At 54.0% G+C, this 25461-nt stretch overlaps 2 protein-coding genes across 7 annotated transcripts in view; both read left to right on the top strand.

Moving 5' to 3' along the window:
* LIG1 (DNA ligase 1) overlaps positions 1–9893 on the top strand; it is a 66084-nt gene extending 56191 nt beyond the window's left edge. For all 4 annotated transcript variants that reach the window (XM_084961387.1, XM_084961385.1, XM_084961386.1 and 1 more), the window contains 10 exons: positions 410–505; positions 2451–2561; positions 3066–3137; positions 3507–3651; positions 3757–3839; positions 5085–5237; positions 6844–6897; positions 7551–7694; positions 9457–9549; positions 9652–9893. In XM_084961387.1, the coding sequence (XP_084817513.1) occupies positions 410–505; positions 2451–2561; positions 3066–3137; positions 3507–3651; positions 3757–3839; positions 5085–5237; positions 6844–6897; positions 7551–7694; positions 9457–9549; positions 9652–9735 (1035 nt within the window). In that variant the 3' untranslated portion in view covers positions 9736–9893. The remainder of the gene's footprint in view (positions 1–409; positions 506–2450; positions 2562–3065; positions 3138–3506; positions 3652–3756; positions 3840–5084; positions 5238–6843; positions 6898–7550; positions 7695–9456; positions 9550–9651) is intronic.
* A 2664-nt stretch (positions 9894–12557) lies between these two features.
* On the top strand, positions 12558–24966 carry CABP5 (calcium binding protein 5). Of its 3 annotated transcripts, XM_013998554.3 has the most exons (7): positions 12578–12718; positions 14341–14371; positions 14866–15009; positions 16268–16377; positions 20540–20687; positions 23452–23510; positions 24651–24966. In XM_013998554.3, the coding sequence occupies exons 1-6, from the start codon at positions 12656–12658 to the stop codon at positions 23475–23477; spliced, it is 522 nt and encodes a 173-aa protein (XP_013854008.1). In that variant the 5' UTR covers positions 12578–12655; the 3' UTR covers positions 23478–23510; positions 24651–24966. The 3 variants fall into 3 exon arrangements, with proteins under 3 accessions (XP_084817988.1, XP_013854008.1, XP_084817987.1); XM_084961862.1 differs by having other exon boundaries at positions 12558–12718; positions 23452–24966; XM_084961861.1 differs by lacking the exon at positions 12578–12718 and having other exon boundaries at positions 14046–14371.
* The last annotated feature ends 495 nt before the right edge of the window (positions 24967–25461 follow it).

Below are 25461 nucleotides of genomic sequence, written 5' to 3'. Positions count from 1 at the left end.
TTCTGCATGCTGTGGCGATATATATATATATTACGTCATACACACACGCCGCCACCTCAGGATAACATCCGTGTTAGATGGCATATACTCAGCTCAGCTCAAGGACTGTGACCTGACATTTTAAACAAGTAGTTAAAAGCAGAGTGTGTGATGACATCCAGGCACGGTCAGCCTGTGCGCATGCGGCAAAGCCCCGTGCTTACAGGGTCGGGGCGGGGGCGGGGAAAGGCGGGGCTGGAGATGAAGAAGAGGCGGGAGGGGCTGCCGTTTGAACCAAGGAGAGGATGCACCAGTACCTCCTCAGGGCCTCTGGAACCTTCTGCCAGTGAAAATGGGTTCAGGAAGAGACAGGAGGGGCCACCCGGGGTGGACGGGGCTCTGAGTCCCCTCGCCTCCCCCACTGCTGCAGATCCACGTTCTGGAAGGCGGCGAGGTGAAGATCTTCAGCAGGAACCAGGAAGACAACACCGGAAGGTACCCCGACATCATCAGCCGCATCCCCAAGGTGGGCGGCTGCTGCCGGCTTTCACTCGGGTAGGGCTGGGACAGGGACCACTGTCCGGGGGTGGAGGACCAAGGCCAGGCCAGCTCGGCACAGCCGGGCGTTTATTGGAAGGAGATTGGAGCGTGTCGGGCTGCAGATGACAGAACACCTGCAGGTGCTGTTTTTCCCCAGTGAACTCAGAAGGCGCGTGGCCCCGGGCGGCTCCACTGAGCCTGATGTCCTCGTAGATCCGGCTCAGTCCTCTGTCCTCTGCGGTCCTTGGCTGGTTGGCCATCCCCTGTATCTCCAGGTGCCACCACGCTTCCAGACAAAGACACAAGGGGGTTCCGGTCTCTGTCCCCTCCCCTGGGGAAAGTGAGCGCTTTTCCAGGACCCGCCCCCTGCCCCTGCCTGACTCCAGCTTAGGGTCACTGTCCAGCACCGGGTGCAGCAGAGGCCGGGAAAGCCAGGCCCTCCCAGGACAGGGAGGAGGCTGGGGACAAGGGTGGAGGCGGCCCGCAGGTTTGCCCACAGCCTGAATGGGGCTGGGTCTCAAGGGCCCTGGAGCCTGGGGCGTCTCTGCTCCCAAGGGGGGTCTCGGGCCTGTCACGGCGTCCTCCAGTCAAAGAGCCGTTCTCCGTGCCTGCCTGCCCTCATTAATTAGGAAGTTTGTTCTTTCCTAGAGCAGCGGAGACAGAAGTAACGGTACAGCACAGGCATTAATGGAGCTTGTGTTACGTGCCAAGCGCTATTTTTTTCAAATTAGTTTTCTTAAGATGTAGCTTTCCGTAAAAGGTTCTGCTCTTGAGTGTAGAGTGCAGATTAGATGAGTTTTGTAAGTTCACATACTCACGTAATCAGTGTATAGAACATCTCCATGTTTTCCCAACTCTAGAATGTTGATTCCAGAACGTTTCCTCGTGCCGCTTGCCGAGCAGCCCCACCCCCCCTTCCCTCTCCCAAGGCAGCACCCACTGCCCTGCTTTTTTGTCCTGTTGGGGTAGTTTTGCCTGTGCTGGCGCTGCATGCAAGCGGAATCCTACAGCAGGGGCCTTCAGTACCTGGCTTCTATCGCTCGTTCCGTCAGCAAGTATTTATTGGGCGTCTGCTCCGTGCCCAGCCCTGTGCCTCAGGCTGGGCTTTAACTCAGACGGCGAGGCAGACAGATCTCCATCAGGGTCTTGCTGTTGCCTCTGCAAGTGAACGCAAAGATGGGGCTCTGGAGACAAGGCCCAGCATTCTGAGCCTTTACCGGAGTCAGACTTGACTTAGACTCGGTGTCAAGGAAGCAGGGCTGTCACCGCACAGCCCCAGGATCTGGTGTGAATGGTGCCGCCAGAGGTGTGCGGCAGCTTTCCTTGGAGGTGAAGGAAAGGGACAGGCGTCTAGAGTAAACAGCATGTGCAAAGGCCCTGTGGTTGGAGGGGCATAGAAAGGCTAGTGTGTTGGGGTGCAGAGGGTGAGTCGGGCGGGGGGTGGCCAGGGGCTGACCGGAGAGAGCTCCCACAGCTTTGGGGAGTTGTAGGGTGGTTTTAGCAGGGGTGAGCAGTGATCGGATGTGGGGTGGCTTGCTGTGAAGAGAGTGAGTTGGACAGGGTCAGTCAGGAGTGGGGAGACAGCAGGATGCTGTGGCTTAGGCTGGACCAGGCTCGGCGAGGTGGCGGCCAGTGGGCGGCTTAGAGACGTGGGGTGGGGGAAGTGGACATGTTCCCTGGGGAGTTGAGGGTGAAGCGGGGGGAAAGGATGACAAAGGCTCCTGGGTTTCCAGCTGGCGGAACCACAGAGTAAGTCTTCAAAAAACTCAGTATTTTCCCCCCCAGGGGGGAATGAGAGGGAGTCTCTGTTCATGTGTCTCTTGGAGGTTGGCGTCTGTCCATCCGTGGATCTTTGGTGCTGTGGAAGGAAAAGGATATTTGGCCTCATCTTCCACCTCTTACCAGCCCTGGGTCCCCCCTTCACCTTTTAGATTAAACTCCCATCCGTCACATCCTTCATTCTGGATGCGGAAGCCGTGGCTTGGGACCGGGAAAAGAAGCAGATCCAGCCATTCCAAGTGCTCACCACCCGCAAACGCAAGGTAGCCCCTGGCCCCCTCCACCGCCTGCCAAGGTCTCACACTCCCTCATCTTCCACCCAGTCCTGCTCAATGCCAGCGGTAGTTAGCAGTTGGGATACAGGTCTCGTGGCCTTTTACAGGACAGCTGCCGCAGCTCCAGCCATCGCGTTCTCATCCCAGCATGCCACGTAGGAAGGAGGAAAGGGCTGTTTTGTTAGAAAAGTAGATCTGTTCTAGGAGCCCCCACAACCCGCACCCCAGCAAACTTCTTGGCTCTCATTGGCCAGAATTGTGTCACATCGTCCCCATCAGCTGCAGAGGAGGCAGGGAAAGCAGACACGCAGCAGAGGGGTGTGAGGTGGCCGCCATCGCTGCTCCGTGCTGCTGCCCTCACGCCCTCCCGGGTGTGCGGCCTGTTTGCTGGGGAGAGGGGAGAGCGGCAGGGGGCAGGGGTGGCGGGCGCGAGGGCACTTGGCCTGCCTGTCTCACCTCCCTCCACCCCGTCTCCACTCCTCCCCGACTCAGGAGGTGGACGCGGCAGAGATCCAGGTGCAGGTGTGTCTCTACGCCTTCGACCTCATCTACCTCAACGGAGAGGTGAGCTGTGCGAGGCCTCGGGTCAGGTCGGAGGTGACGGGCCGGGCCGCGGGCCTGAGAGCTTGGGAGCGGGGTCCGAGAGTCAGGTCTGAGTCTTCCGAGTCGCTGAGCCCCGCTCGGGCAGTGGTTCTCAAGGTGGGGCCGCGGGCCCCCCCTTTCCACCCCTGCATCTCCACGGGGCAGGTGTGGACCTGGTGCCCCGAGCCAGACCTTAAAGCATCTGCGAGGCGTGAACCAGCGCCCTCTTCACGCTCGTCTCCGTCAGCCACCTGGAGGCCTGTGACCCATCCCCTCCCACGGCCCCGCGGTCGGGCCTGCTTGCCGCTACGTCCACTATGACACCCCGGCCTCTCCCCCTGCCCCCCACAGTCCCTGGTTCGGGAGCCCCTTTCCCGACGGCGGCAGCTGCTCCGGGAGAACTTCGTGGAGACGGAGGGCGAGTTTGTCTTCGCCACCTCCCTGGACACCAAGGACACGGACCAGATCGCCGAGTTCCTGGAGCAGTCAGTGAAAGGTGAGGGCGCCCGCCCGGCCCCGAGACGAATGGACCGGAACCCTGCCTGCCCCCGCGGGTGTGAGGGGTGAGCCGGCGCTTCCCAGGGCTCTCGTGTCCCCCCAGACTCCTGCGAGGGCCTGATGGTGAAGACCCTGGATGTCGATGCCACCTACGAGATCGCCAAGAGGTCGCACAACTGGCTCAAGGTGCTGCCACCCCGCCTTCCTCTGCTGAGCTCGGGCGGAAGCTGCCCTGCGGGCGTCCCAGTCTCTGCACACACCTGCGTCAGCCCCGGAGCCCTGTGCTCGATCCCTCCCGCCTCCCATTGCAGCCAGCCTCAGCTCTGCTCCCCTGGCGAGTCCTGAGAACAAATTCACCAAGACCAGGCGGCCCAGATGCCAGGGTCAGGGAGCTGGAGGAGCTTTCTGTTCCCCCTGAGCTCGCTTCGGAGTCAGGGGAGGCTGCAGGCAGGAAGTCAGCCAGGACCCGAACGGGATGAAGCCGGGGAGTACTGAGCACTGGAAGGAAAGCAGGTCCACTGAGGGCCAGTGAGGGTCTGAGTACTTGGGGTGACTGGGGAAAGCCTCTCCCGAGGAGACCTTTGGGTGGAGACCTGGACAACGGGAGGTGGTCATTGTCATGGGAGGATCAGGGGCAGAGCCTGGGGGGGGTGTCAGCAAGTGCAAAGGCCCTGGGGTAGGAACAGGCTCGGCATGTGCAGGGGTCGAGGCTGATGGAGGCAGGAGGTGAGGTCGGGTCGGAGAGCAGATCCCAGATCACACAGCACAGCGAGGGCTGCCAAGGGCTTCGGGAACCAGAGGCGCTTCTAAGGAGGAGGTGGAGCTGTGCACAGGTCCTCTGGCTGCACGGCGGATGGTGGGCGGGTGCGGAGTGGGGCTGCTGGGCAGAAGTGGGAGCCGGCAGGCAGGAGGCAAGAAGTGGTGGAGGCCTGAGCGCAGATGGGACGGTGAGGAGCAGCCAGGAGCCTGGGCCTCGGACAGGGTGTCCCTGTGTGTTGTTCATTGTCTGTGGTCCGTCTCCCCCACGAGGCTGTCAGCAGCTGTGCGGCTGCAAACCGTTCCTGTCTCAGGAAAGAGCCGCTGTCGTATCCCCAAGGCTCCTGCCTGGCACACAGTCGACGCTTCTTTCTAGGGATACATAGTATGAGAAGTAGAGTTTTCACTAAGGGATAAATGTTCTCCATACCGAAGGAAGGGGGAACCTGGGGTGACCCCCAAGCTCTCCGAATCTGACCTCTCCCTTCGATCCTGCCTCCTCGGCCCAGTTTAGTCACCTCTTATTAGCTCTTCCAGCCTAGAGACCTGCTCCTCGTGCAGCCTCCTCCAGGGACCGTCCTTGGGCCGCTCACCCAGCCCCTCCGGCACTTAACCTCCAGCAGTGGGGTCACAGCTGAGCTTCCTGCCCTCACCTCCCGCCTTCCCTCCTCCCAGCTGAAGAAGGACTACCTTGATGGCGTGAGCGACACCCTGGACCTGGTGGTGATCGGCGCCTACCTAGGCCGGGGAAAGAGGGCCGGTCGGTACGGGGGCTTCCTGCTGGCCTCCTATGATGAGGAGAGTGAGGAGCTGCAGGCCATATGCAAGGTGCTGGGGCCGGGCGGACCCCAGGAGCGGGAGGGATGGGGTTGTGACTCATCCTTTGGAGGATCTGGACCTAGAGGCTCACACAGCTTCCCTGAGGATTATTTTTTCTCCTAGCTTTTATTTACTTTTTCTGGTTCTATAAGTAACTCTTGCTTCTACATAGAGAAATGGATAAGGATCAGTTAGGAGTTGAGTGCAACTGCAGAAAGTGGGGGCTTTTTTTTTAAGTCTCATGCTAATCCCAAGTCTGAAGGGGGGCAGGCAGTGCGCTGATATCCTTAGGGACCCAGCCTCCTTCTCTTTCCCTATAGTAGGTCTGTCATGGGCGTCTGGCCTCCTCTTCATAACATGGCTGCTGGAGCGCCAGCCATCATGGCCCGTGCATGCTCCAAGCAGCAGGAAGGAGGAAGGCCTACGGGCAGAGGAGGCCAAGGGCCACCAGAGTCAGCCTCAGCCAGGGAGCAGTTTCTGCTTAAGTTGCCTTCACTGGTCAGCACTTTGCCCCGTGGCCCACCCCACCTGCAGAGGAGCCTGGGGGGCCTCTAACCGCTGCTGATCTAACAAATCTGGGGTTTCTGCCACGGAAACACACTACCGCTCAGAGGCAAGTGCTAGTAACAATTGAGGGACTGTTTTGTTTATATTTTCAGAAAGCTGCGCTCCTTCTAGATGAGTACTTTTCTGTCTTTTTTGCCCCAAGTATGTTTTAAAGATGCTATCGGATATCATTTAAGAAGTGTAAGAAATGTTAGGTTTTCACTTGTCATTCAGGACTGTCATAAACCTGACTCGAATGCCTGCATAAGGGTTCAGGTCGGAGTCCCCGTTGTGGCTCAGTGGAAGCGAATTTGAGGAGGCGAGTCCGTGAGGACGTGGGCTCCATCTCCAGCCTTGCTCAGCAGGTTGGGAATCTGGTGTTGCTGTGAGCTGTGGTGTAGGTCACACACACACACACACACACACACACACACACACCCACCCACCCACCTCGGATCCCGCGTGGCTGTAGCTCCGATTTGACCCCAGCCTGGGAACCTCCATGTGCTGCAGGGGTGAACCTAAAAAAAAAAGGGTTTTCAGGCAGCCGTGTCCCAATGTCCTGAGCCAGCTCCCTGTAGTCGTCGCCAGTTTTTAAAGACCTGCCGTTGGGGCCAAAGTAAGAACGTATTTAAGGCTCTCAGGTTGAAGGGCAGGGGCGCTTCTGGTTGAGATTTGCTGTCGCTCCTTCGAAGTTGGGCCGTCTCGCTCCCTGTTTGCCGGGGGGTGGGGGGGTATCCTGTGGCCTTTACTCTTGGTCGGTGAAGGCGAACCCTTGGCCGTGCTCAGATGGGAGATGATCCCGTTTATGGGGCAGGTGGGCGGCATAGGTCCCCAGGGAGCGACCTCCTAGGAGCGGAAAGAGCAGGGGCCGCCGCGGGGAGAGGGGTTCTCTCTCGGGGTCTGTGGAGGTTTGGGCCACAGGCCCAGCAGCCCCCTACCTTCCTCTGAGGTGTCTGTGGGTGCTGGTGAGGGCAGGGACGGGTCGGGGACCAGCATATACAGATTCGGGCCTGAGGTTGTAGGAGCAGAGAGAAGTGGAGCCTCTGACCCGCCCTGTCCTCTCCAGCTCGGAACTGGCTTCAGCGACGAGGAGCTGGAGGCGCATCACCAGAGCCTCCAGGTGAGACCCCTCCGCCTCCTTCGCCCTCCGTCTGTGGGTGCGCACAGGCTCTTGCCCTCCGGCAAGGCTCACGCTGGGAGCCGGGGGTGGCCCAGGGGCGGCACAGTACAGCCGGCTCAAGTCCAGCCCGTCCAGGTTCAAGTCTCAGCTCTGCCAGCTGCGGGCCGGAGGCGCTGGTCAGGGGGCCTGGTCTCCCCGCGCTCAGTGCCTCGGCCGCAGCCGGGAAGGCTCAGGGCAGGCTGCGCAGCTGGCTCCCGCGCGTGCCCTTAGAATGCCAGCGGAGCCCCTAGTAACCGGGACGTCTGCAGCCCTGCCCCAGGCATTTTGGGGGGTAGGTGCTGGCTTTCCTGCGTGTTGGGGTCTCTGGTCCTGGCTGTCCCGTTCTTGGTTCTCTCTTTCTCTGGGTCTCGGGTTCCCGGGCTCTGGGTCTCTTGTTCTCTCGGCCTGTCTTTAATTTCTTGTGTCAGCTGCCAGGGTATCTGTCACTTCTCACCTTCTCCCGCTCCACCGCCACCACCTCTAGCGTTTTACTTTGAGGCGCGTCTTTGTCTCTCCTGTACCCCGGTATTCCTCATCCCGCAAGCCCCCAACCCTCCAGCCCTCGGCCGTGACTTTGAGGACCCTCTCTCCCTCGTTCCCACCGCTGGCTGCAGGCCCTGGTGCTGCCCGCCCCCCGCTCCTACGTTCGCGCCGACGGGGCTGTGGCCCCCGACCACTGGCTGGACCCCAGCGCCGTGTGGGAGGTGAAGTGCGCCGACCTCTCCCTCTCCCCCATCTACCCCGCCGCCCGGGGCCTGGTGAGTAACTGGGGGACCGCTGGGTAGATCCTCCAAAGGACTTCCAGCTGGGGGGGGGGAACAGTGGGGAGGAGGGCTTGGAGCCCACATCTTTACTCTGTGGGAGATGCTTAGGCGAACTCGAGCTTGCGTTTTATGTGGGTTTCAGATCATGAGGTTGAGGTCTCATCTAGAAAACGAAAAATCCCCCAGCGGTAAAGGGAAACGATGAAATTGCTTTCCTATCTATCAGTCCTCTCACACTCAGCGCTTCATCGTTTGAAGAGTTCTTTTCGATAAAAAAAGAGTTCTTCGTCCTGAGCATTTTAGGTCAGCTACTGCATTTCTTTCTCAACTGTAGTTGATGTTCTTGCTACTAAGTTTTAGAATTCCTTGGCTAGTTTCCCTCACTGGTGGTTCTGTCCTCTGTGTCAGCTAGAGGATCGGTGCCCAGAGACACACTGCCCTGAGCTGCAGTGGGACAGCTGTCACCATCCTCCTTCCAAAGAACAGGAAATCTTAAATTAACATTGCAGTTCTGGGAGTTCCCATTGTGGCTCAGTGGGTTAAGGATCTGCTATGGCAGCAAGCTGCAGCAGGTTGCTGATGCAGCTCGGATCCATCATTGCTGTGGCTATGGTGTCGGCCAGTGGCTGTGGCTCCAATTTGACCCCAGTGGGAACCTCCATATGCCTTGGGTGTGGCTGGAAGAAGAAGAAAGAGGAAAAAAAGCACTTTCCAGAGTTCCTTGGTGGTCTTTTGAATAGGATTTGGCACTCTCACCACTGTGGCCCCAGTTTTGATCTCTGGTCTGGGAACCGAGGTCCCTGAATCAAGCTCCTGCACGTTGTAGCCAAGAGAAGAAAAAAACAAAAACAAACCCAAACTATTTCTTTTGGGATGTCTTCTGGTCCTTCAAAATCTAGCATGTGCTTTTCTGATTAGAAGCAGACTTTTGGAGTTCCCTGCTGGCTCAGTGGTTTAAGGATCTGGCATCGTCACTGTTTTGGCTCAGGTTACTGTTGTGGCATGATTTCAATCCCTGGCCTGGAAACTTCCTTGCAAGCGCGCAGCAAGATAAAAGAAGAAACAGACTTTGATTTAAAGGCAAAACTCCTATTTTTTGTTTGTTTGTTTTTGGCTGTTCCTGCTGCATGTAGAAGTTTCCAGGCCAGGGATCAAACCTGAAGCATAGCAGCGACCCCAGCTACTGCAGTGGCAACGCTGGTTACTTAACCCACGTGCCGCAAAGGAAGTCCCAGAACTCCTGTTTTTAAAATCTGATTTCTTTATTGAATGTCTCACTCATGCTCCCCATCAGGAAGTTGGGGTCCCCTGGTGACAAGTGATGGGAACAGCATTTGTTGGGTAGTTGATGAAGCCAGCGCTGCACTTGTTCACACTCACTCACCTTCATAAAAATTGAACGTCCCCATTTTCCAGATGGGGAAATAGCACCCCAGGGAGTGTAACTGGCCCTGGGTCCTGATTGGGAGCTGGACCTTGAACCCCCCAGTCTGGCTCTAGAATCCACATCCTGACTCTGTGCTCTTGTGCCTCTCAGCCTTAATAATAATGATAAAAGCACACCCAGCAGCTACCGGCTCAAGCCCTTAATTGCTTTCTTGAATTTTTACCATGCCCCATTGCTTAGCCCCCCATTGTATGGATCAGGAAACTGAGGCCACAGGTGCAGGCCTGAGGAGGAGACTTTGGATGGGAAACTGGGGTGGGCTGGGGGCTGGACCGCCACCAGGTCCCATCATGGCCCCGCCTCCGCCAGGTGGACAGCGAGAAGGGCATCTCCCTTCGCTTCCCTCGGTTTATTCGAGTCCGTGACGACAAGAAGCCGGAAGAGGCCACCACCAGCGCTCAGGTGAGGCCCTGGGTAGAGGGGTGGGTCTGGGCCTGGAAGGGCCTGGAAGGCAGTGGGCAGCCCAGGGCTCCTGACCCGCCCACCACCGACCTCTCCCCTCAGGTGGCCTGTCTGTACCGGAAACAAAGTCAGATTCAGAACCAGCAAGGCACAGGGCCCGACTCCGACCAGGAAGATTTCTACTAGCCCTCCCAGAGGCTGCGGGCAGAGGGTGGCAGCAGCGTCGCCTCTTGCTCAGCGCATCTGGAGTTGCCGTCTGTGTGGGTTGTGTGTGTGAAGGGGTTGTTTCAGCTGGAGTCTGGGGGGCGGTCCGTTTTTTTTTCAATAAATAATTATTGACCACCTTCTCTGTGTCCGTGCTGGGCTCGAGGTGGGGCACAGCCTAACAGCTCGCCGGTAACAGTGTGCCAGGAGCCGTCTAGACCGGCTCCTGCCAGGACAGCTCTGCCATGCCGGGAATGTCCCGCGTCCACGCTGTGTGGAATGACAGCCACCAGCCACGTGTGGCTGTTGAGCCCTTGAAGTGGGGCCAATACAACTCAAAAACGTTAAGTAATTTTCACTGAAATAGCCTCGCGGCTACCTGATTGGCTGTCTGAACTCTGCACAAGAACTCTAACCTCCCCTCTGGCCAGAGCCACATTTCCTAGGTGAAGAAGCACCGAGGACAGGAGAGGCTTCTGAGGGCTGCAGCCGGGAGGGCCAACGCCAGGCTTCTGACTTAGCGGCGTGGCCCCAGGCCCCACAGCGTTCAGGTGCGGTCCCCATCCTGTTGGGAGACAGTAAATGCGGTGTCTCGTGCAAGACTCCCACCTCTGCTGCCCACCATCTGGGGGCCAGGTGTGGCCTCCGAATCCTCAGCACCGTGTTCCAGACCTGACCAGGAAGCAGGCAGTAGATGGACCTCTTTTCCTCATCCTTCCATCCCCAGCCCATAGCACAGCTCCTGGTGCGTAGTCAATGCTGGTTTTCCTGATCAAAAAGGAGACCTGGTTGCAGCAGTCCCTCCTTTCTTCCTGCCCTGACTGTGGATGTGATGGTCGGTGCTGGGGCTGCCATCTTGTGATCCTGAGGAATGAGCCAGGAGAGTCACAGATAAAGTCATCCTGACAAGCCTCAACCAGTGAACCAAGAGCAGCAGCTGCCTAACCAGACCTTTTGTCCTGGGGTGGGATGGATGTGGGAGAAAAAAGAACTAAATTCCACTGTGATCTCTGTTTCTCATAGTTAAAAGAGCTCTGCCTTGAAGGACTGGCAAATTAATGTACATCCACATATACCAACTTCAAAAACTTAAGGCAAGATATTTGATTAGACATTAAAAATCATGTGTCAAGGGTCCCAGTGACTGTCCACCCCTGCAAGGAGCCCCGTGGTTCCCTTAGGTTGGAACTGGGTCTTCCTAAGGGAAGCAGGGCTGGGGACCCACTCTTTTTTTGGTCTTTTTGCCATTTCTTGGGCCGCTCCCGTGGCATATGGAGGTTCCCAGGCTAGGGGTCGAATCAGAGCTGTGGCTGCCGGCCTACGCCACAGCCACAGCAACGCCGGATCGGAGCCTCATCTGCAACCCATACCACAGCTCACAGCAACACCAGATCCTTAACCCACTGAGCAAGGCCAGGGATCGAACCCACAACCTCATGGTTCCTAATCGAATTCGTTAACCACTAAGACACGACAGGAGCTCCTGGGGACCCACTCTTACTCCCCACGCCCCTCTGGGCCCCGTGCACATACTCCCCAAGCAGCTTTGTCCCTCTGCTGGGTCCAGGCAGGGACATCTTCACTCACCTGCAACCCTCGTGACAGCCCCACTGATGAGGTGCGTTTACTACCCGCCTTGAACAGATGAGGGCTCTGAGGCACAGGGTTGCAAGGGTGTCACGCTTGTGTCCCCTGAACTAGAGAATGTGTTCTGATGTCCCTCCCCCCCAGCATGCTGGTTATTCGTGTGTCCCTCTCTGTACCGAAACCCACGAGTGTATCCCAGTGCCTCCAATTCCAACCCAGCACCAGAGAGCTCCCTCTCCCTCTTCCCCTTTCTGTATTAGGAACCTTTTCCACCAGTGAGGAAGCTGATTCCTTTTATCCTTGATATAATCTTACATGTAACCAACCACTCGCCCTTCTCCGTGGCCATCCCACCCCTGTGGGGGCGCCTTTCTTGCCATGATGTGGCATCAACACCCGACACCACACTGCCTCCCTGAGCGGGCACCCTCCTCGCAATGCTGACGGCACAGACCCTGCCCCAGGCGATGTGATACCTGCAGGCGAATACCCTGGTCACTCTGCTCGAGCTCCAGTATCCACCCCAGGCTGCTTGCTCCTCTGTGGGTTCACCCTCACCCCACCCCCCCACCCCAGCACAGCTGCCCCTCCGTGGAGAGGCCCTTCGCACCCCTAGTTAAATTTTGGCACCCCGCACCGATGGCCTCTAGTCCCCTCCACATCCCGTGCAGACACCCTGTTGCCTCCTTGGGCTCTGAGCAACCCCGCCAGGGTAGACACCTGCCTTGCCCCTCCCACTTGAATTATTCAGGAAGAAACGAAGGGAAGAGGTGAGCAGAGGGAGGGCAAATACTACCCTCTTAACCACTACATCCCTCTATCCCTGAAGTCAGGGTGTCCCACGGTTTTTGCATTCTGCTCATTTACACTCATTCCTGATTTATTAGCGTGAAGCCAGGGGCCATGTCCTCTCCATCTGCACATGCACGGAGGTCGGGCTTAGACCGATCACACAGTGTGCCTGCCGGAACGTTGTAGGAATGGATGCCCTCTGCTCTAATCCCCTTTTTTGAAACTATCCTTCTGATTCCATTCTGGGGATAAAAGGTCAGAGGCTGACACTGGCTCCCCCTCCAGTCTCCCCCAAGCCAGATGGGGAGGCAGGAACAACCCTGATCCCTCCCCATCCTGGGAAAGATATTCCGACCCAGCTGTCACTGCTCTAAGGGAGTCGAGGTGACTGAGGGAGAGGTCAGGAGAGGTGGGAAGAGCTGGTGAAGGCGTGGTGGAGAGAAGGAGGCCGAGCCAACACAGAGGACGGGAAAGAGGGGAAACATCCTGCGATCGGCGCCTGGTGAGCCGTCGTGCCCCCTCCATGCAGTTTCCCATGGGCCCCGCCTGCATCTTCTTAAGAAAAGGCATCGCTGAGAAACAGCGGGTGAGGTTGCGGGGGGGGGGGGGCAATGGGGAAGGGTCGGGGGCGCATCTTCTTAAGAAAAGGCATCACTGAGAAACAGCGGGTGAGGTGGGGGGGTGGTGGGGAAGGGTCGGGGGCAGGACAAAGGGAGCAGGGATGCGGGGAAGAGGAGGGACAGGGCAGGTGCAGCAGGAGAGGGGGAGCAGATGGGAAGAGCATGAGCTGAGATGGGAGAGGAACTCCAGGGACCATGGTGGGGACACGTGGGTCAGTGATACGGGTGAGGCTGAAATCAGAAGTTGGGACCAAAAGATGGAAGACGAAGAAGGAGATAGAAAATAAAACGATGTCATTGTTGATCATTATCATCATCCTTTTCTTTGAACCCCCATGGGGATGGCGGTGGCAGTGGGGATGGTGGCGGTGGCGGTGGGTGGAGATGATGGTTTTGATGGTCGTGATGACAGTAGCTGCCACTTATTCAGTCTTTGCCGTGTGCCCAGACTTGTACAAAGAGCTCTGTCTTCTGATGTCATTTAATCCTCAGAATGACTCATAAGGTCCATAATACTTCCATTCCCATTTTAGGGATGTGGAAAACTAAGGCTCTGAATCATGAAGTCCCTTGCTTTAAGCTTATATGGTTAGTATGTGGCGGGGCCAGGTCTACCTGCTTCCAATGAGCATGCTTTTGTTAGTCTTTAAGATCGAGAGAGGGATAGAAAGAGAGAGATTTGAGGGGAAGGGGAGAGTAAGAAAGAGAAGCTGGGGAGAGGTCTCCCGGGACAAAGGCAGATAGGAGGGTGAAAGAGGCCAGAGGCTGATGGAGTTTTCTAGGTGGAGTGCCATATACCCAACCCTGACCCTAGTGCCATGGACCCAAGCCTGACCCTGCAGGTATGTCCAGGCATGGGTGGTGGCAACACGAATGGAAATTCTGAAAGCTTTTAGGAGTTGGTCATGCTGGCAGCGATCATGCCTGGGTGCCCCTAGGAGAAAGCACAGAGGAAAAGAGTCAATGAGATAGAGTAGAAAGAATTCTGACCCAGCCAGGAGCCCTGAATTCAAATACCCATTCTCAATGCACCTGACTGGCTGCATGACCTCAAGTGACTGCTTTGGGAGGGCATCTGCCACTTAGGAGCTGGGTGACCTCAGGCAGCTTCCTTAACCTCTCTGTCCCTCGGCCTCCTCTTAAGATGGGAATAAGATTTGGCTCTCCCTCCTGGAGTGGTTCTGAAGTTTAAATGCAATGGTTGTGGAAGCCTGGTACCGTCAGCGCTCACTCGGAAACAGGATCAAATGGCTGTGATTCAAAGCCTGGCTTTCTTCATCCAGAGAAGCGGGGACTGAATTCCGTGGCCTCCCAGATCCCTTTCAGCACAAGCAGATGGCTGTCTGTCTGGGAAGGGCAGCAGGAAAGGGACTAAGGTTCAAGGATGGGGGTGAGGATGTGTGAAGGAATGAGGAAGAGCATAGCCACGGCATGGGAGTCAGCAGATGGGAGCAAGACAGAGTGGAGCACAGAGGAAGGGGGACCGGGAAAGGACGGGGAGCGCCTTGGACAGAGAAGATTTGTTCGGAGAATGGAACGGAATCCCTCACCTCTCTCCAAATCCCCTCCCTGCTGCCCTCCTTTCCAGGAAAGACCGCTGGGACCAGATGAGATTGAAGGTAACGCTCTCCCTCCAACGCGCTCCTGTTGCCATCCACCCACTTACCCCTCTCTGTTCCCTTGTGCATCTCAGTATAAATCCCTCAATGTGAAAACCTTATGTCACCCTCTCTTCCCGCTCAACTGCAATTCGGTGGCAGCTTCAGTGCCTTCCAAAGTGTTCAGAAGCTGTCCCCATCCCCCAGTGTCTCCGAGACCCAAGAACAACATAGGAGTTTTAGGAGGAGGCCAAAATTGTTAGTCTCCTGGTGGTTTCGAAGTTCCCCAGAACCTCACCCAAGAATATGAAGGCCATCAGTGCTGTCATCTAGTGGTCTCAGGACTTCTTCTTGCTAACGCATTTCATACATCACTCCTTTCTGTTTTTGCTTGTGTTTTTTTTTTTTTTATGTATTCTTTTTTGAGTTAGTCCTTCATTAATAGTTTAAGGGAAGCTGTGCTTCCCCATTGACTGTTTCAAGTTCCCCCAAAGCTCTTCTCTCTTAACTTTCAGAGCTCCGGGAAGCATTTCTTGAGTTTGACAAGGACCGAGATGGGTTCATCTCTTGTAAGGATTTGGGGAATCTAATGAGGACGATGGGTTACATGCCCACGGAGATGGAACTGATTGAACTGGGCCAGCAAATCCGCATGAACTGTGAGTCCTGGGAGTGGGAGGAATGGCTGGGGCGAGGGGAGGGCTGAGGGAGGAAGTAGGAAGGATAGAGACCTTGAGAGTAGAGTTGGAGACGGGAGGGAAGAGGGGCTGCAAGTCTGGCAGAAGACGGTTCAGACGTACTTAGGGAGGCAGCATTTGAAGTGCTTAAAAGGGTGCCTTTCAGAGGGAGAGTTGGGTTCAGGTCCTGGTTCTGTTATTTACTAATTGCAGTCGTTTTGAAAAGTGGAAGGAGCCCCCTCCTCTGTTTCCCCATCCACCCAGTGAGGGTGACATGACTCCTCACTTTGTGGAACTGTAGAAAGGAAGGGATAAAGATGTTAGTATAGGTAAAGGCTTAGCCTCTCGCAAATGCGTCTTCAATGTAGGTATTAATACTGCCAAGATTCATGAGTGGAACGCAAGACTACATGTATATATAGTATAGTCATGGATACGAGTTGGGTTCTTAACCTGCTGAGCCATAATGGGAACTCCTGGAGCTATATTTGATGCTGGAAACAAACTTGGAGTGGGAGCCTAATGTTGATGAATCATGGTGCAAACAGGATGGGTTTTTAGGTGGAGACCAGAGCTGATTCTGTGATGGAAGCCGGGATAAAACTGCTGCCAGGCTTGCTTCTGGGAGTGTGATGGAATAAACAGCATTTATCAAGGAAATGTACTCTTCACATCTGGAAGGGATCTGGAGCTCATTTAATTCATCCATCCCTTCTCCAGATCTACCAATGAGGGCACCTAGATCAAAGCCAATTAAGAGACTGCCTCAGAGTTCCCACTGTGGCTTAGTGGCTTAAGAACCTGACATAATGTCTGAGAGGATGTAGGTTCCATCCCTGGCGTTGCTCCGTGGGTTAAGGATTCGGCGTTGCCGTGAGCTGTGGTGTAGGTCGCAGACGCGGCTCGGATCCCAAGTCGCTATGGCTCTGGCGTAGGCTGGCAGCTAGAGCTCCGATTAGACCCCTAGCCCAGCAACTTCCCTATGCTGCAGGTGCGGCCCTAAAAAAAGGGAAGAAAAAAAGAGGGCGAGATTGTCTCAAGGTCACACCAAGGGTTCGTTATGTCTGCCCTTCCACACCTGTCCACTTCTGTTCAGATGAGAGGGACAAGAGGGCGTGGGGTCACGGAGAGAGGACGATGCTCCTAGAATGTCGAGAGGTTGGAGCAGGTCTATTCCTTGAACTGAGGTGAAGGGCAAGGGGACTCGGAACCTCCCTAGATCCGCCTCTTCCGTCCTCAGTGGGCGGCCGCGTGGACTTCGACGACTTTGTGGAACTCATGACCCCCAAACTGCTGGCAGAGACGGCTGGGATGATCGGTGTCCAGGAGATGCGCGACGCCTTCAAGGAGGTGAGTTAAGAGCTTCGTGATGTCGTGGAGGTTCTTGGAGGAGACCCTCGAGGTCTGTGACCAGTGCCGACTGTGGGCAGAACCCACCCAAGCCGACGGTTTTCCTAACCATGGTGTAAGTAAAATAGCACCTTTCAAGCACCTGCAGTGGACCCTCTGCATGTTTTATCTAACTTAGTCCTCACAAGTAACAAGAGGAAAAAGGAATCATTTACCCCAGTACTGCCTATGAGGAAGCGGAAGCTCAGGGAATACACATGTCTCATCAAGATCCTACAGTTTAGGAGTTCCTGTTGTGCCACAGCAGAAATGAACCCGATTAGGATCCATGAGGATGTGGGTTTGATCCCTGGCCTCGCTCAGTGGGTTAAGGATCCGGTGTTGCCGTGAGCCGTGGTGTAGGTCGCAAACGCGGCTCAGATCTGGTGTTGCTGTAGCTGTGGTGTAGGCCAGTGGCTATAGCTCTGATTCAGCCCCTAGCCTGGGAACTTCCATATGCTGCGGGCGTGGCCCTAAGAAGCAAAAAAAGTAAAAGAAAAAAAGATCCTACAATTTGGGAGTTCCTGCTGTGGCAGGATGGGATTGGTGGTATCTCTACAGCGCCAGGATGTGGGTTCCATTCCCAGCCCAGCACCACGGTTTAAAGAATCCTTGCCACAGCTGCAGCATGGGTCCCAAATGTGGCTCGGATCTGATCTCTGGCCTGGGAACTCAAAATGCCAAAAAAGTGGTGGGCAAAAAAAAAAAAAAAAAAAGATTCTGCAATCTACAAAACACGTTAGAACCTCGAACCTTCATGCTTGTAATGGGAGGAAGGAATCCAAGACTGTGAGACCCCAGAAGGGAGTGGAAAGACAGCATCTGGTTGAATGCACCCGTTGTAGAGATGCTTAAAAGGATGAGATCCAGGGTTCCCGCAGTGGTGCAGTGGGCTCGTGACCCGGCTTGGCTCTGGTGGCACTGGTTCACTCCTCCACCCAGCACAGTGGGTTAAGGATCCAGCATGTTTGCAGCTGTGGTGTAGGTCGCCGCTGTGGCTTGGATTCGCTCCCTGGCCTGGGAACTTCCAGATGCCGAGGGTGCGGCCATTTAAAAAAAGAGCCGGGGGGTGGGGGTGGGGGTCAGGGCTTGCTGAAATTCACTTGGGTACCCGGATAAATTGCTTTCCTCACTCAGTTTTCAATAACATGAGGCAAAAAAAAAAAAAAAAAAAAAAAAAAAAAAAAAAAACACAAAAAACTAGTGTTTAGGAGGAAAGACTTTAGAATCGGGCAAACAGGGGTCCAAACCCCAGGAAGCCCTCCACGTCCCGTGATCGTGGAAATACTCTGTCCACAGTGGTAACCACTGCCCTGAAATGTAGCGCGAGTGACTGAGGGGCTGACTTGTTCATTGTATTTCATTTTGCTCTCTTTCAATTCAGTTACTTTCCACGTATACTCAATAGGCTGCAATTTCCATTCATTTAAATCTGAAAATGAATACTCAGTGCAATTCTTGGAAAATCTTCACTCAGAATGACTAGAGGATGTGGATCTACCTTTTCATCTTTGCATTTTATGAAACCGAAATGCAGGGATTTCTGATAACAGTTTGTGTCTGAATTGAAACGTGCTGTGAGTGTGGAATACACCCTGGGTTAAGATGTAGCATCTTGGGGAGTTCCCGTTGTGGTGCAGCAGAAACAAATCCGACCAGTAACCATAAGGTTGTGAGTTTGATCCCTGGCCTTGCTCAGTGGGTTAAGGATCTGGTGTTGCTGTGAGCTGTGGTGTAGGTCTCAGATGTGACTTAGATCCTACATTGCTGTGGCTGTGGGTATAGGTCGGCAGCTGTAGCTCTGATTTGACCCCTAGACTGGGAACCTCCAAACACTGAAAGTGTGGCCCTAAAAAGCAAAAAAAAAAAAAAAAAAAAAAAGAGAGAGAGAGACTTAGCATCTTAGGACTTCCCTTGTGGCACAGCAGGTGAAGGGTCTGGCATTGTCTCTGCAGTAGGTTGGGTCACTGCTGTGGTGTAGGTTCGATCCCTAAAACGTCCACATGCTGCTGGCAAGGAGGGGAAAAAAAAAAAAAAGGCTTAGTATCTTAGCTTAAGTCCCCCTGGAAGCTGGGTATCTTAACTAACTACACTAAGGACTTACTAAGTAAGTAATTAGTAGGGTATTATGCTAAGTCTTATGAAATCCAGTACTCAGAAAAAGAATGTAACATACTGCTCGTTAATATTTTTTAAACTTATTACATGCTCAAATGATATTTTAGATATATTAGGTGAAGTAAAATTGACTATAAAAATTAATTTCACTTGTCTCCTTCAAATAAGTGGGTGGGTGGGGGCTGCTAGAAAAATGCAAATTACCCCTAAGGGAGTTCCCTGGTGGCTCAGCAGGTTAAGGATCCATTGTGGTCACTGCTGTAGCTTGGGTCACTGCTGTGACGCAGGTTCGATCCCTGGCCTGGGAACTTCTGCTTGCCATGGGTGCAGCCAATAAAGAACAAACTACCCATGAGGTTCGTGTTGTATTTCTGTGGGACGGTGCACTGCCCCAGGGGAAGTCACAGCCCAGGATTAGGACGCAGCGGGCAGAAAGGGGGAGCTGAGGGAGAGTAAGAAGCCTGGAGAGCTGGAGAAGCATGAGCTGGAGAGAGCAGCAGGACATAAACAAGGTCTCAGCAGAACCCAGCACCAGAAGAGTTTGCATGTCACCAAGTACTGTCAGGATCTCAGTATGAGTGGGATAGGAAGCCCCTGGAGGACTTCGAAGCCAGGTAGGGACAAGATCTGACCTGCATTTTATTTTAGTTTCAGTTTTTGGCCACACCAAGGCATATGGAGTTCCTGGGCCAGGAATCAGATCTGAGCTGCAGTTGCGACCTACACAACCCCCTGTGCCAGGATGGGGATCAAATCTGCGTCCTGGTTCGGCAGAGATGCTGCCAATCCCGTTGTACCACAGTGGGAACTCCTGATCAGTGTTTTTTGTTTTTTGTTTTCATTTTGGCCACCCCACAGCACATGGAGCTCCTGGGCCAGGGATCAGATCCAGGCTGGAGTTGTGGCCTGAGCTGCCGCTGTGGCAACACCAGATCTTTAACCCACTGTGCCGGGCCAGGGATCAAACTGGGGTCCAGTGCTCCTAAGACACTGCTGATCCCATTGCGCCCCAGCAGGAGCGCCCCTGATCTGTGTTTTAAATGCACACGAATGTGAAGTCCTGATGTGTGGAGAACAGATTACATAGGAGCACCGTGGAAGTCAGAACACCAACTAGGAAGCTGTGGCCATAACCCAGGCAGGTTAGCTGCAGCACAGCAAGGGAAGGACAGCTGGTTCCCAAGTAGGTTTGGACCCAGAACGTAAAAGACTTTCTAGGGGAGTTCCCGTCGTGGCGCAGCAGAAATGAATCCAACTAGGAACCATGAGGTTTCGAGTTCGATCCCTGGCCTTGCTCAGTGGGTTAAGGATCTGGTGTTGCTGTGAGCAGATGCGACTTAGATCCTACATTGCTGTGGCTGTGGGTGTAGGCCAGCAGCTGTAGCTCCGATTGGACCTCTAGCCTGGGAACCTCCAAACGCTGCAAGTGGGGCCCTAAAAAGCAAAAAAAAAAAAAAAAAAAAAAAAAGACTTTCTTTCTAGTAGCTCAGTGAAAGGGGTGCAGCACCAGGCGAGCTAAATGTGGAACAAGGAACAAGACTCCTTAAACCTGCTTTCGGAGTTCCCGTCGTGGCACAGTGGTTAACGAATCCGACTAGGAACCATGAGGTTGCGGGTTCGGTCCCTGCCCTTGCTCAGTGGGTTAACGATCCGGCGTTGCCGTGAGCTGTGGTGTAGGTTGCAGACGCGGCTTAGACGCGGCTTGGATCCTGCGTTGCTGTGGCTCTGGCGTAGGCCGGTGGCTACAGCTCCAATTCAACCCCTAGCCTGGGAACCTCCATATGCCGCGGGAGCGGCCCAAGAAATAGCAACAACAACAAAAGACAAAAAAAAAAAAAAAAAAAAAAAAAAAAAAAAAAAAAACCTGCTTTCGAGGAGCTGACTTTTAGCGGATGGTGCCCACGAGCTCTTAGCTGTGTTCTCGACTCCCGGTAAGTGATCAGCAAACCCTGCTGTCATCCTTGTTGTTGCTGCTGCTTATATGATACCCTCTGCTCCGACTCAGTTTGACGCCAACGGAGACGGGGAGATCACGCTGGGGGAGCTGCAGCAGGCCATGCAGAGGCTCCTGGGAGACAAGCTCACTTCCCAGGAGATCTCCGAGGTGGTCCAGGAGGCCGATGTTAACGGAGATGGCACTGTTGACTTTGAAGGTGACCTTGAATGGAGCAGCCTTTTGGGGAACCCACCTCCCTCTCCCCACGTCAGCCATTCCTTCTCGCTCTTCCCCCGGTTTGAGGGTGGAGGAGGGGGTTAGGTTTTGGATGTTTTTATTGCATCCATCTCCTTTCAAAGAGCCATGCCTCTCCCCTCTCCCCGTTTCTGCACCTGGCCCCTCCTTGGGAACCCTTGTCCCGAAGCCCATTCTGATGCCACTTCTCTCAGCCCTTCCTTGTTCACTGGGCGCCTTTGTCATAGGAGCAAGATGTCCCATCAGAAGAGGAGCAGACTAGGAGGTCCCATCACAGCTCAGCGGAAACAAACCTGACTGGCATCCATGAGGATGCAGCTTCGATCCCTGGCCTTGCTCAGTGGGTTAAGGATCTGGCACTGCTGGGAGCTGTGGTGTAGGTCGCAGACGCGGCTTGGATCTGGTGTTGCTGTGGCTGTGGTGTAGGCCAGCGGCTACAGCTCCAATTCGACCCCTAACCTGGGAACCTCCATATGCCTCGGGTGCAGCCCTAAAAAGACAAAAAAAAAAAAAAAAAAAAAGGAGAGCAGACTAGTTAGCACTGGGGTCAGACTCACAGGGTTCAAATTCAAGATTATGTCCCCCTGTCTCTCTCTTTTTTTTTTTTTTTTTGGCCATGCCTGAGGTATGCAGAATTTCCTGGGCCAGGGACCGACCCAACCCAAACCAACCATAGCAAACTCCCAGAATTGTCTCTTACTAACTATTGGGCTGTATCCTGGTCACCTACTCTCTTTAAAGGTCAGTTTTCCCATCTGCAAAATGGGGGTAATGATGCAGTCTCTGTGGCTCAGTTAAGCATCCAGCATTGGAGTTCCCACTGTGGCACAGCAGGTTAATGATCAGGCGTTGTCTCTGTGGAGGCACAGTTTCGATGCCCAGGACAGTGGGTTTAGAAAGTGACCCAGTTATGTATATATATTCTTTTTCTCACATTATCTTCCATCATGTTCCATCACAAATGATTGTGTATGGTTCTCTGTTCTGGACAGCAGGACCCTTTTGCTTATACATTCCAAGTGCAATAGTTTGCATCTATTAATCCCAAACTCCCAGTCCATCTCACTCCCTCCCTCTCCCTCTTGGCAGCCACAAGGCTATTCTCCATGTCCATGAGTTTATTTCTTTTCTGTAGATAGGTTCATTTGTGCCATATATTAGATTGCAGCTGTAAGTGATACCATATGGAATTTGTCTTTCTCTTTCTGACTTACTGCACTTAGTGTGAGAGTCTCTAGTTCCAACCATGTTGCTGCAAATGGCATGGTTTCGTTCTTTTTTATGGCTGAGTAGTATTCCATTGTATGTATGTACCACATCTGCTTAATCCATTCATCTGTCGTTGGACATTTAGGTTGTTTCCATGTCTTGGCTATTGTGGATAGTGCTGCCGTGAACATAGGGGTGCATGTATCTTTTTCAATGAAAGTTTTGTCTGGACAGATGCCCAGGAGATGAGATTGCTGGGTCAAACAGTAGTTCTAGATTTAGTTTCCTGAGTTACCTCCATGCTATTTTCCATAGTGGTTGTACTAATTTACAATCCCACCAGCACTGCAGGAGGGTTCCCTTTTCTTCACGTCCTCTTTGGCTTTGTTATCTGTAGATTTACTTCTTTTTCTTCTTCTTCTTCTATTTTTTTTTTTTTTTTTCTGTGCTCACAGCATGCGGAAGTTCCCAGACCAGGGATCGAATTCACGCCACAGCAGTGACCAGAGCCGTAGCAGTGACAATGCTGGATTCTCAACCACTCTTTGCAGGGGTTTTTCTAGGACTGCACACCTTGCTGAATTGAGTTGCTGGGAAATCCTGGGTGGCAGTGAGGGAACTTCTCTAAACCCTCTCCGCTCTGCTTATATAATCCCCAACCTTAGTAGATGTTTGTTGCCTGCTGCATCTTAGCCAGTGTCTGCTGGATGCCTGCTGGATCTAGCCCGGCTCAGGGGTACAGTGGGCAGCCATGAAGAGCTGGAAGAGGTAGGGAGGTTTGAGGAAACAGAACCTCAGCCCGTCACAGGCAAGGAAAGAACAGATTGGGACCTCGAGACCTGGGTGGGACCAGTAAGTTCATCTGACCTGAGTCAGGGCAAAGGCAGGTACAACCTGTGTTCATTCCAGGCCTCTCCATTCATCGAAAAACGGCCTGCGGCGTATTGGTCAACCTCACCAGCCTTGGTCTGCCGATCTGTAAAATGGTACTTACCCTCTAGGATCGGTTGAAAAGATGAAATCAGATGCTCATAATGACTATTGAACATTGCCTGTGTCTTTTTTTTTTTTTTTTTTTAGGGCTGTCCCTGCAGCATATAGAGGTTCCCAGGGTAGGGGTGGCATCGGAGCTGCAGTTGCCAGCCTACCCCACAGCCACAGCCACAGCCACCCCAGATCTGAGCCACGTCTGTGACCTACACCACAGCTCACAGCAACAATGCTGAATCCTTAACCCACTGAGCAAGGCCAGGGCTCAAACCCACCAACTCATGGATACGAGTCAGGTTCATTACCACTGAGCCACAGCGGGAATTCCTTGACTGTTTTGTTTCCGCTGCGCCATGACGGGAACTCCTTCTGAGTCCCATTTTGTAGATGAGGAAATCAAGGGGTCGAGGGGTCAAGGAACTAATTTCCAAAAGGTCCCCAGTGGTTCCTGACACGTAGTAAGGGCTAAAAAAATAAGGGCAGTTGCTGTGACACACGGGTGCCTCACCGGGAATTTTCCTTTGCAGAGTTTGTGAAGATGATGTCTCGCTGAGGAGGTTCTGGAATCCCGGTCACTCTCTACCTGGTCAGCGGGGGTCGGCCTCGGGGGGAGGACCAAATCCCCAGGGGCCCTTCAAGGAGAGAGGGTGGGAGGCTGTGTGGAGACAGCCTTGCAGCGCCGGGGGCTGAGGTTGGGCCAAAAGTGATAGCTTTGCCGGCTGGGATCAGGGGTCACATCTCTAGAACTAGATGAAGAAGGGAGAGTCTGTGCGTGGAAACGTGAACGGCACTGGGGTCTAGTTGCTGCTCCCCAAATTCCAAAGGCTTTTTTTTTTTTTTTTTTTTTTTTTTAAATGGCTGCACCTACAGCACATGGAGGTTCCCAGGCTAGGGGTCCAACCAGAGCTGCGGCTGCCGGCCTACACCACAGCCACAGCAACACAGGATCCGAGCCGGATTAGGGACCTGCACCACAGCTCATGGCAATGCTGGATCCTTAACCCGCTGAGCAAGGCCAGGGATTGAACCTTCATCCTCAGAGAGACAGTGTTTGGTTCTTAACCTGCTGAGCCACAGTAGGAACGCCTTAATGATATCTTTTGACTTTACAGAATCTTAAATCCTCATGACCTGCCAATCTCTTCCCCAGCTTCCTCCGGGTCAAAATAGTCTTTTCTCCTGTTAGACTCCAAGGGTTCAGCACAGCATCCACCCTTCCCCTCTTCTTGCTTCAACTGCTTCAAATTCCCCTCAGCTTCCATCTCTCAGCAGAAGGAGGTGTGCCAATCAGACAGCTGGAGACGGGGTTTTTGATAAGACTGGGCTTGGAGGTGATGAATCAAAGAAGCATCTGGGACTTCCCGTTGTGGCTTAGCGGGTTATGAACCCGACTGGTATCCATGAGGATGTGGGTTCAATCCCCAGCCTCGCTCAGTGGGTTAAGGATCCGGCATTGCCATGAGCTGTGGTATAGGTTGCAGACGTGGCTTGGATCTGGTGTGGCTGTGGCTGTGGTGTGGGCCAGCAGCTGCAGCTCCGATTTGACCCTTAGCCTGGGAACTTCCATATGCTGCAGGTGCAGCCCTAAAAAAAAAAAAAGCCTCACCCCCCCTTTCCCTGATTTCCTGGAAGCCCAGTCTGTTTTTATCTCTCTGGCCTCCTCTGTCCTTCTCCTTGTGTCAAATACTCAGCCCACTGAATTAAATCACAAATCTGGATTATTAAGGTTTAGAGCTGGCTGATCCCCCAGGGGCTTAATCCTCCTGGAAGTGACATCATGCAGCAGAGAGAGAGGACCCGCCTCTTCAAATCCTCAGCTCAGCCAGGGTCACTGCCAAGCCATTCCTGGCAGCCCCCTGCCTCTGCGTCTGTCTGCCCTGGGCTGCTCAGGGAGTTTCCCTCTGGTAGAAGGGAAATTGGTTCCACCCCTCGCATCCTGACCCTGAACTGTGCTGGGAAAGACACATTCCTCCTCCCCTCGGTCCAGGAGCAGATCACTCCGGAACGCAAAGTTCTCCAAATAAAGAGTTCATTGCACACCCTCCGAGTTTTTCTCACTTTTAAGTCCATTAAGTGGAAACGGAGAACGGGTCGTCTAGTTCAACAGCCTCCTTTTGTAAAATTTTGACTGTAAGAATTTCCTGTTGTGGCTCAGTAGTTAACGAACCTGACTAGCATCCATGAGCACACAGGTTCGATCCCTGGCCTCGATCAGTGGGTTAAGGATCCCGCGTTGCCATGAGCTGTGGTATAGGTTGCAGATGCAGCTCAGATCCTGCGTTGCTGTGGCTGTGGTGTAGATGTGCGGCTCCAGCTTCAATGTGACCCCCAGCCTCCCGACTTCCATGTGCCACTGGTGCGGCCCTAGAAAAAAAAAAAAGCAAAAAAAAAAAAAGCAGTTAAGAGAAGTTCAGATTGGGATGACTAGTAGTGGAGTGGTTAGCTATCAAGAGAACTGGGGAAGGCACCGGGGTGGCTTAATTGGCCAGAGGGTTTGAGGGCAGAGATGCCGGTTTATCAAGGAATGTCCTTGGGAT

Source organism: Sus scrofa, chromosome 6 (genome assembly GCF_054392235.1).
Source record: "Sus scrofa isolate SSC_HxYL_T2T_F1_AM1 chromosome 6, Sscrofa_HxYL_maternal_Yorkshire_Landrace_v2.0, whole genome shotgun sequence".
In the NCBI taxonomy this organism is placed as follows: Eukaryota; Metazoa; Chordata; class Mammalia; order Artiodactyla; family Suidae; genus Sus; species Sus scrofa.
This window is presented reverse-complemented; position numbering and strand designations above follow the sequence as displayed.

What these genes read in the sequence shown, in the direction of transcription:
- CABP5 (XM_084961861.1), top strand. Translation starts at nt 14,137, where the DNA reads ATGGGGGTGAGGATGTGTGAAGGAATGAGGAAGAGCATAGCCACGGCA. An exon ending in GGGACCAGATGAGATTGAAG is followed by an intron (nt 14,372 to 14,865) that starts GTAACGCTCTCC and finishes CTTAACTTTCAG; the next exon opens with AGCTCCGGGAAGCATTTCTT. An exon ending in TGCGCGACGCCTTCAAGGAG is followed by an intron (nt 16,378 to 20,539) that starts GTGAGTTAAGAG and finishes GCTCCGACTCAG; the next exon opens with TTTGACGCCAACGGAGACGG.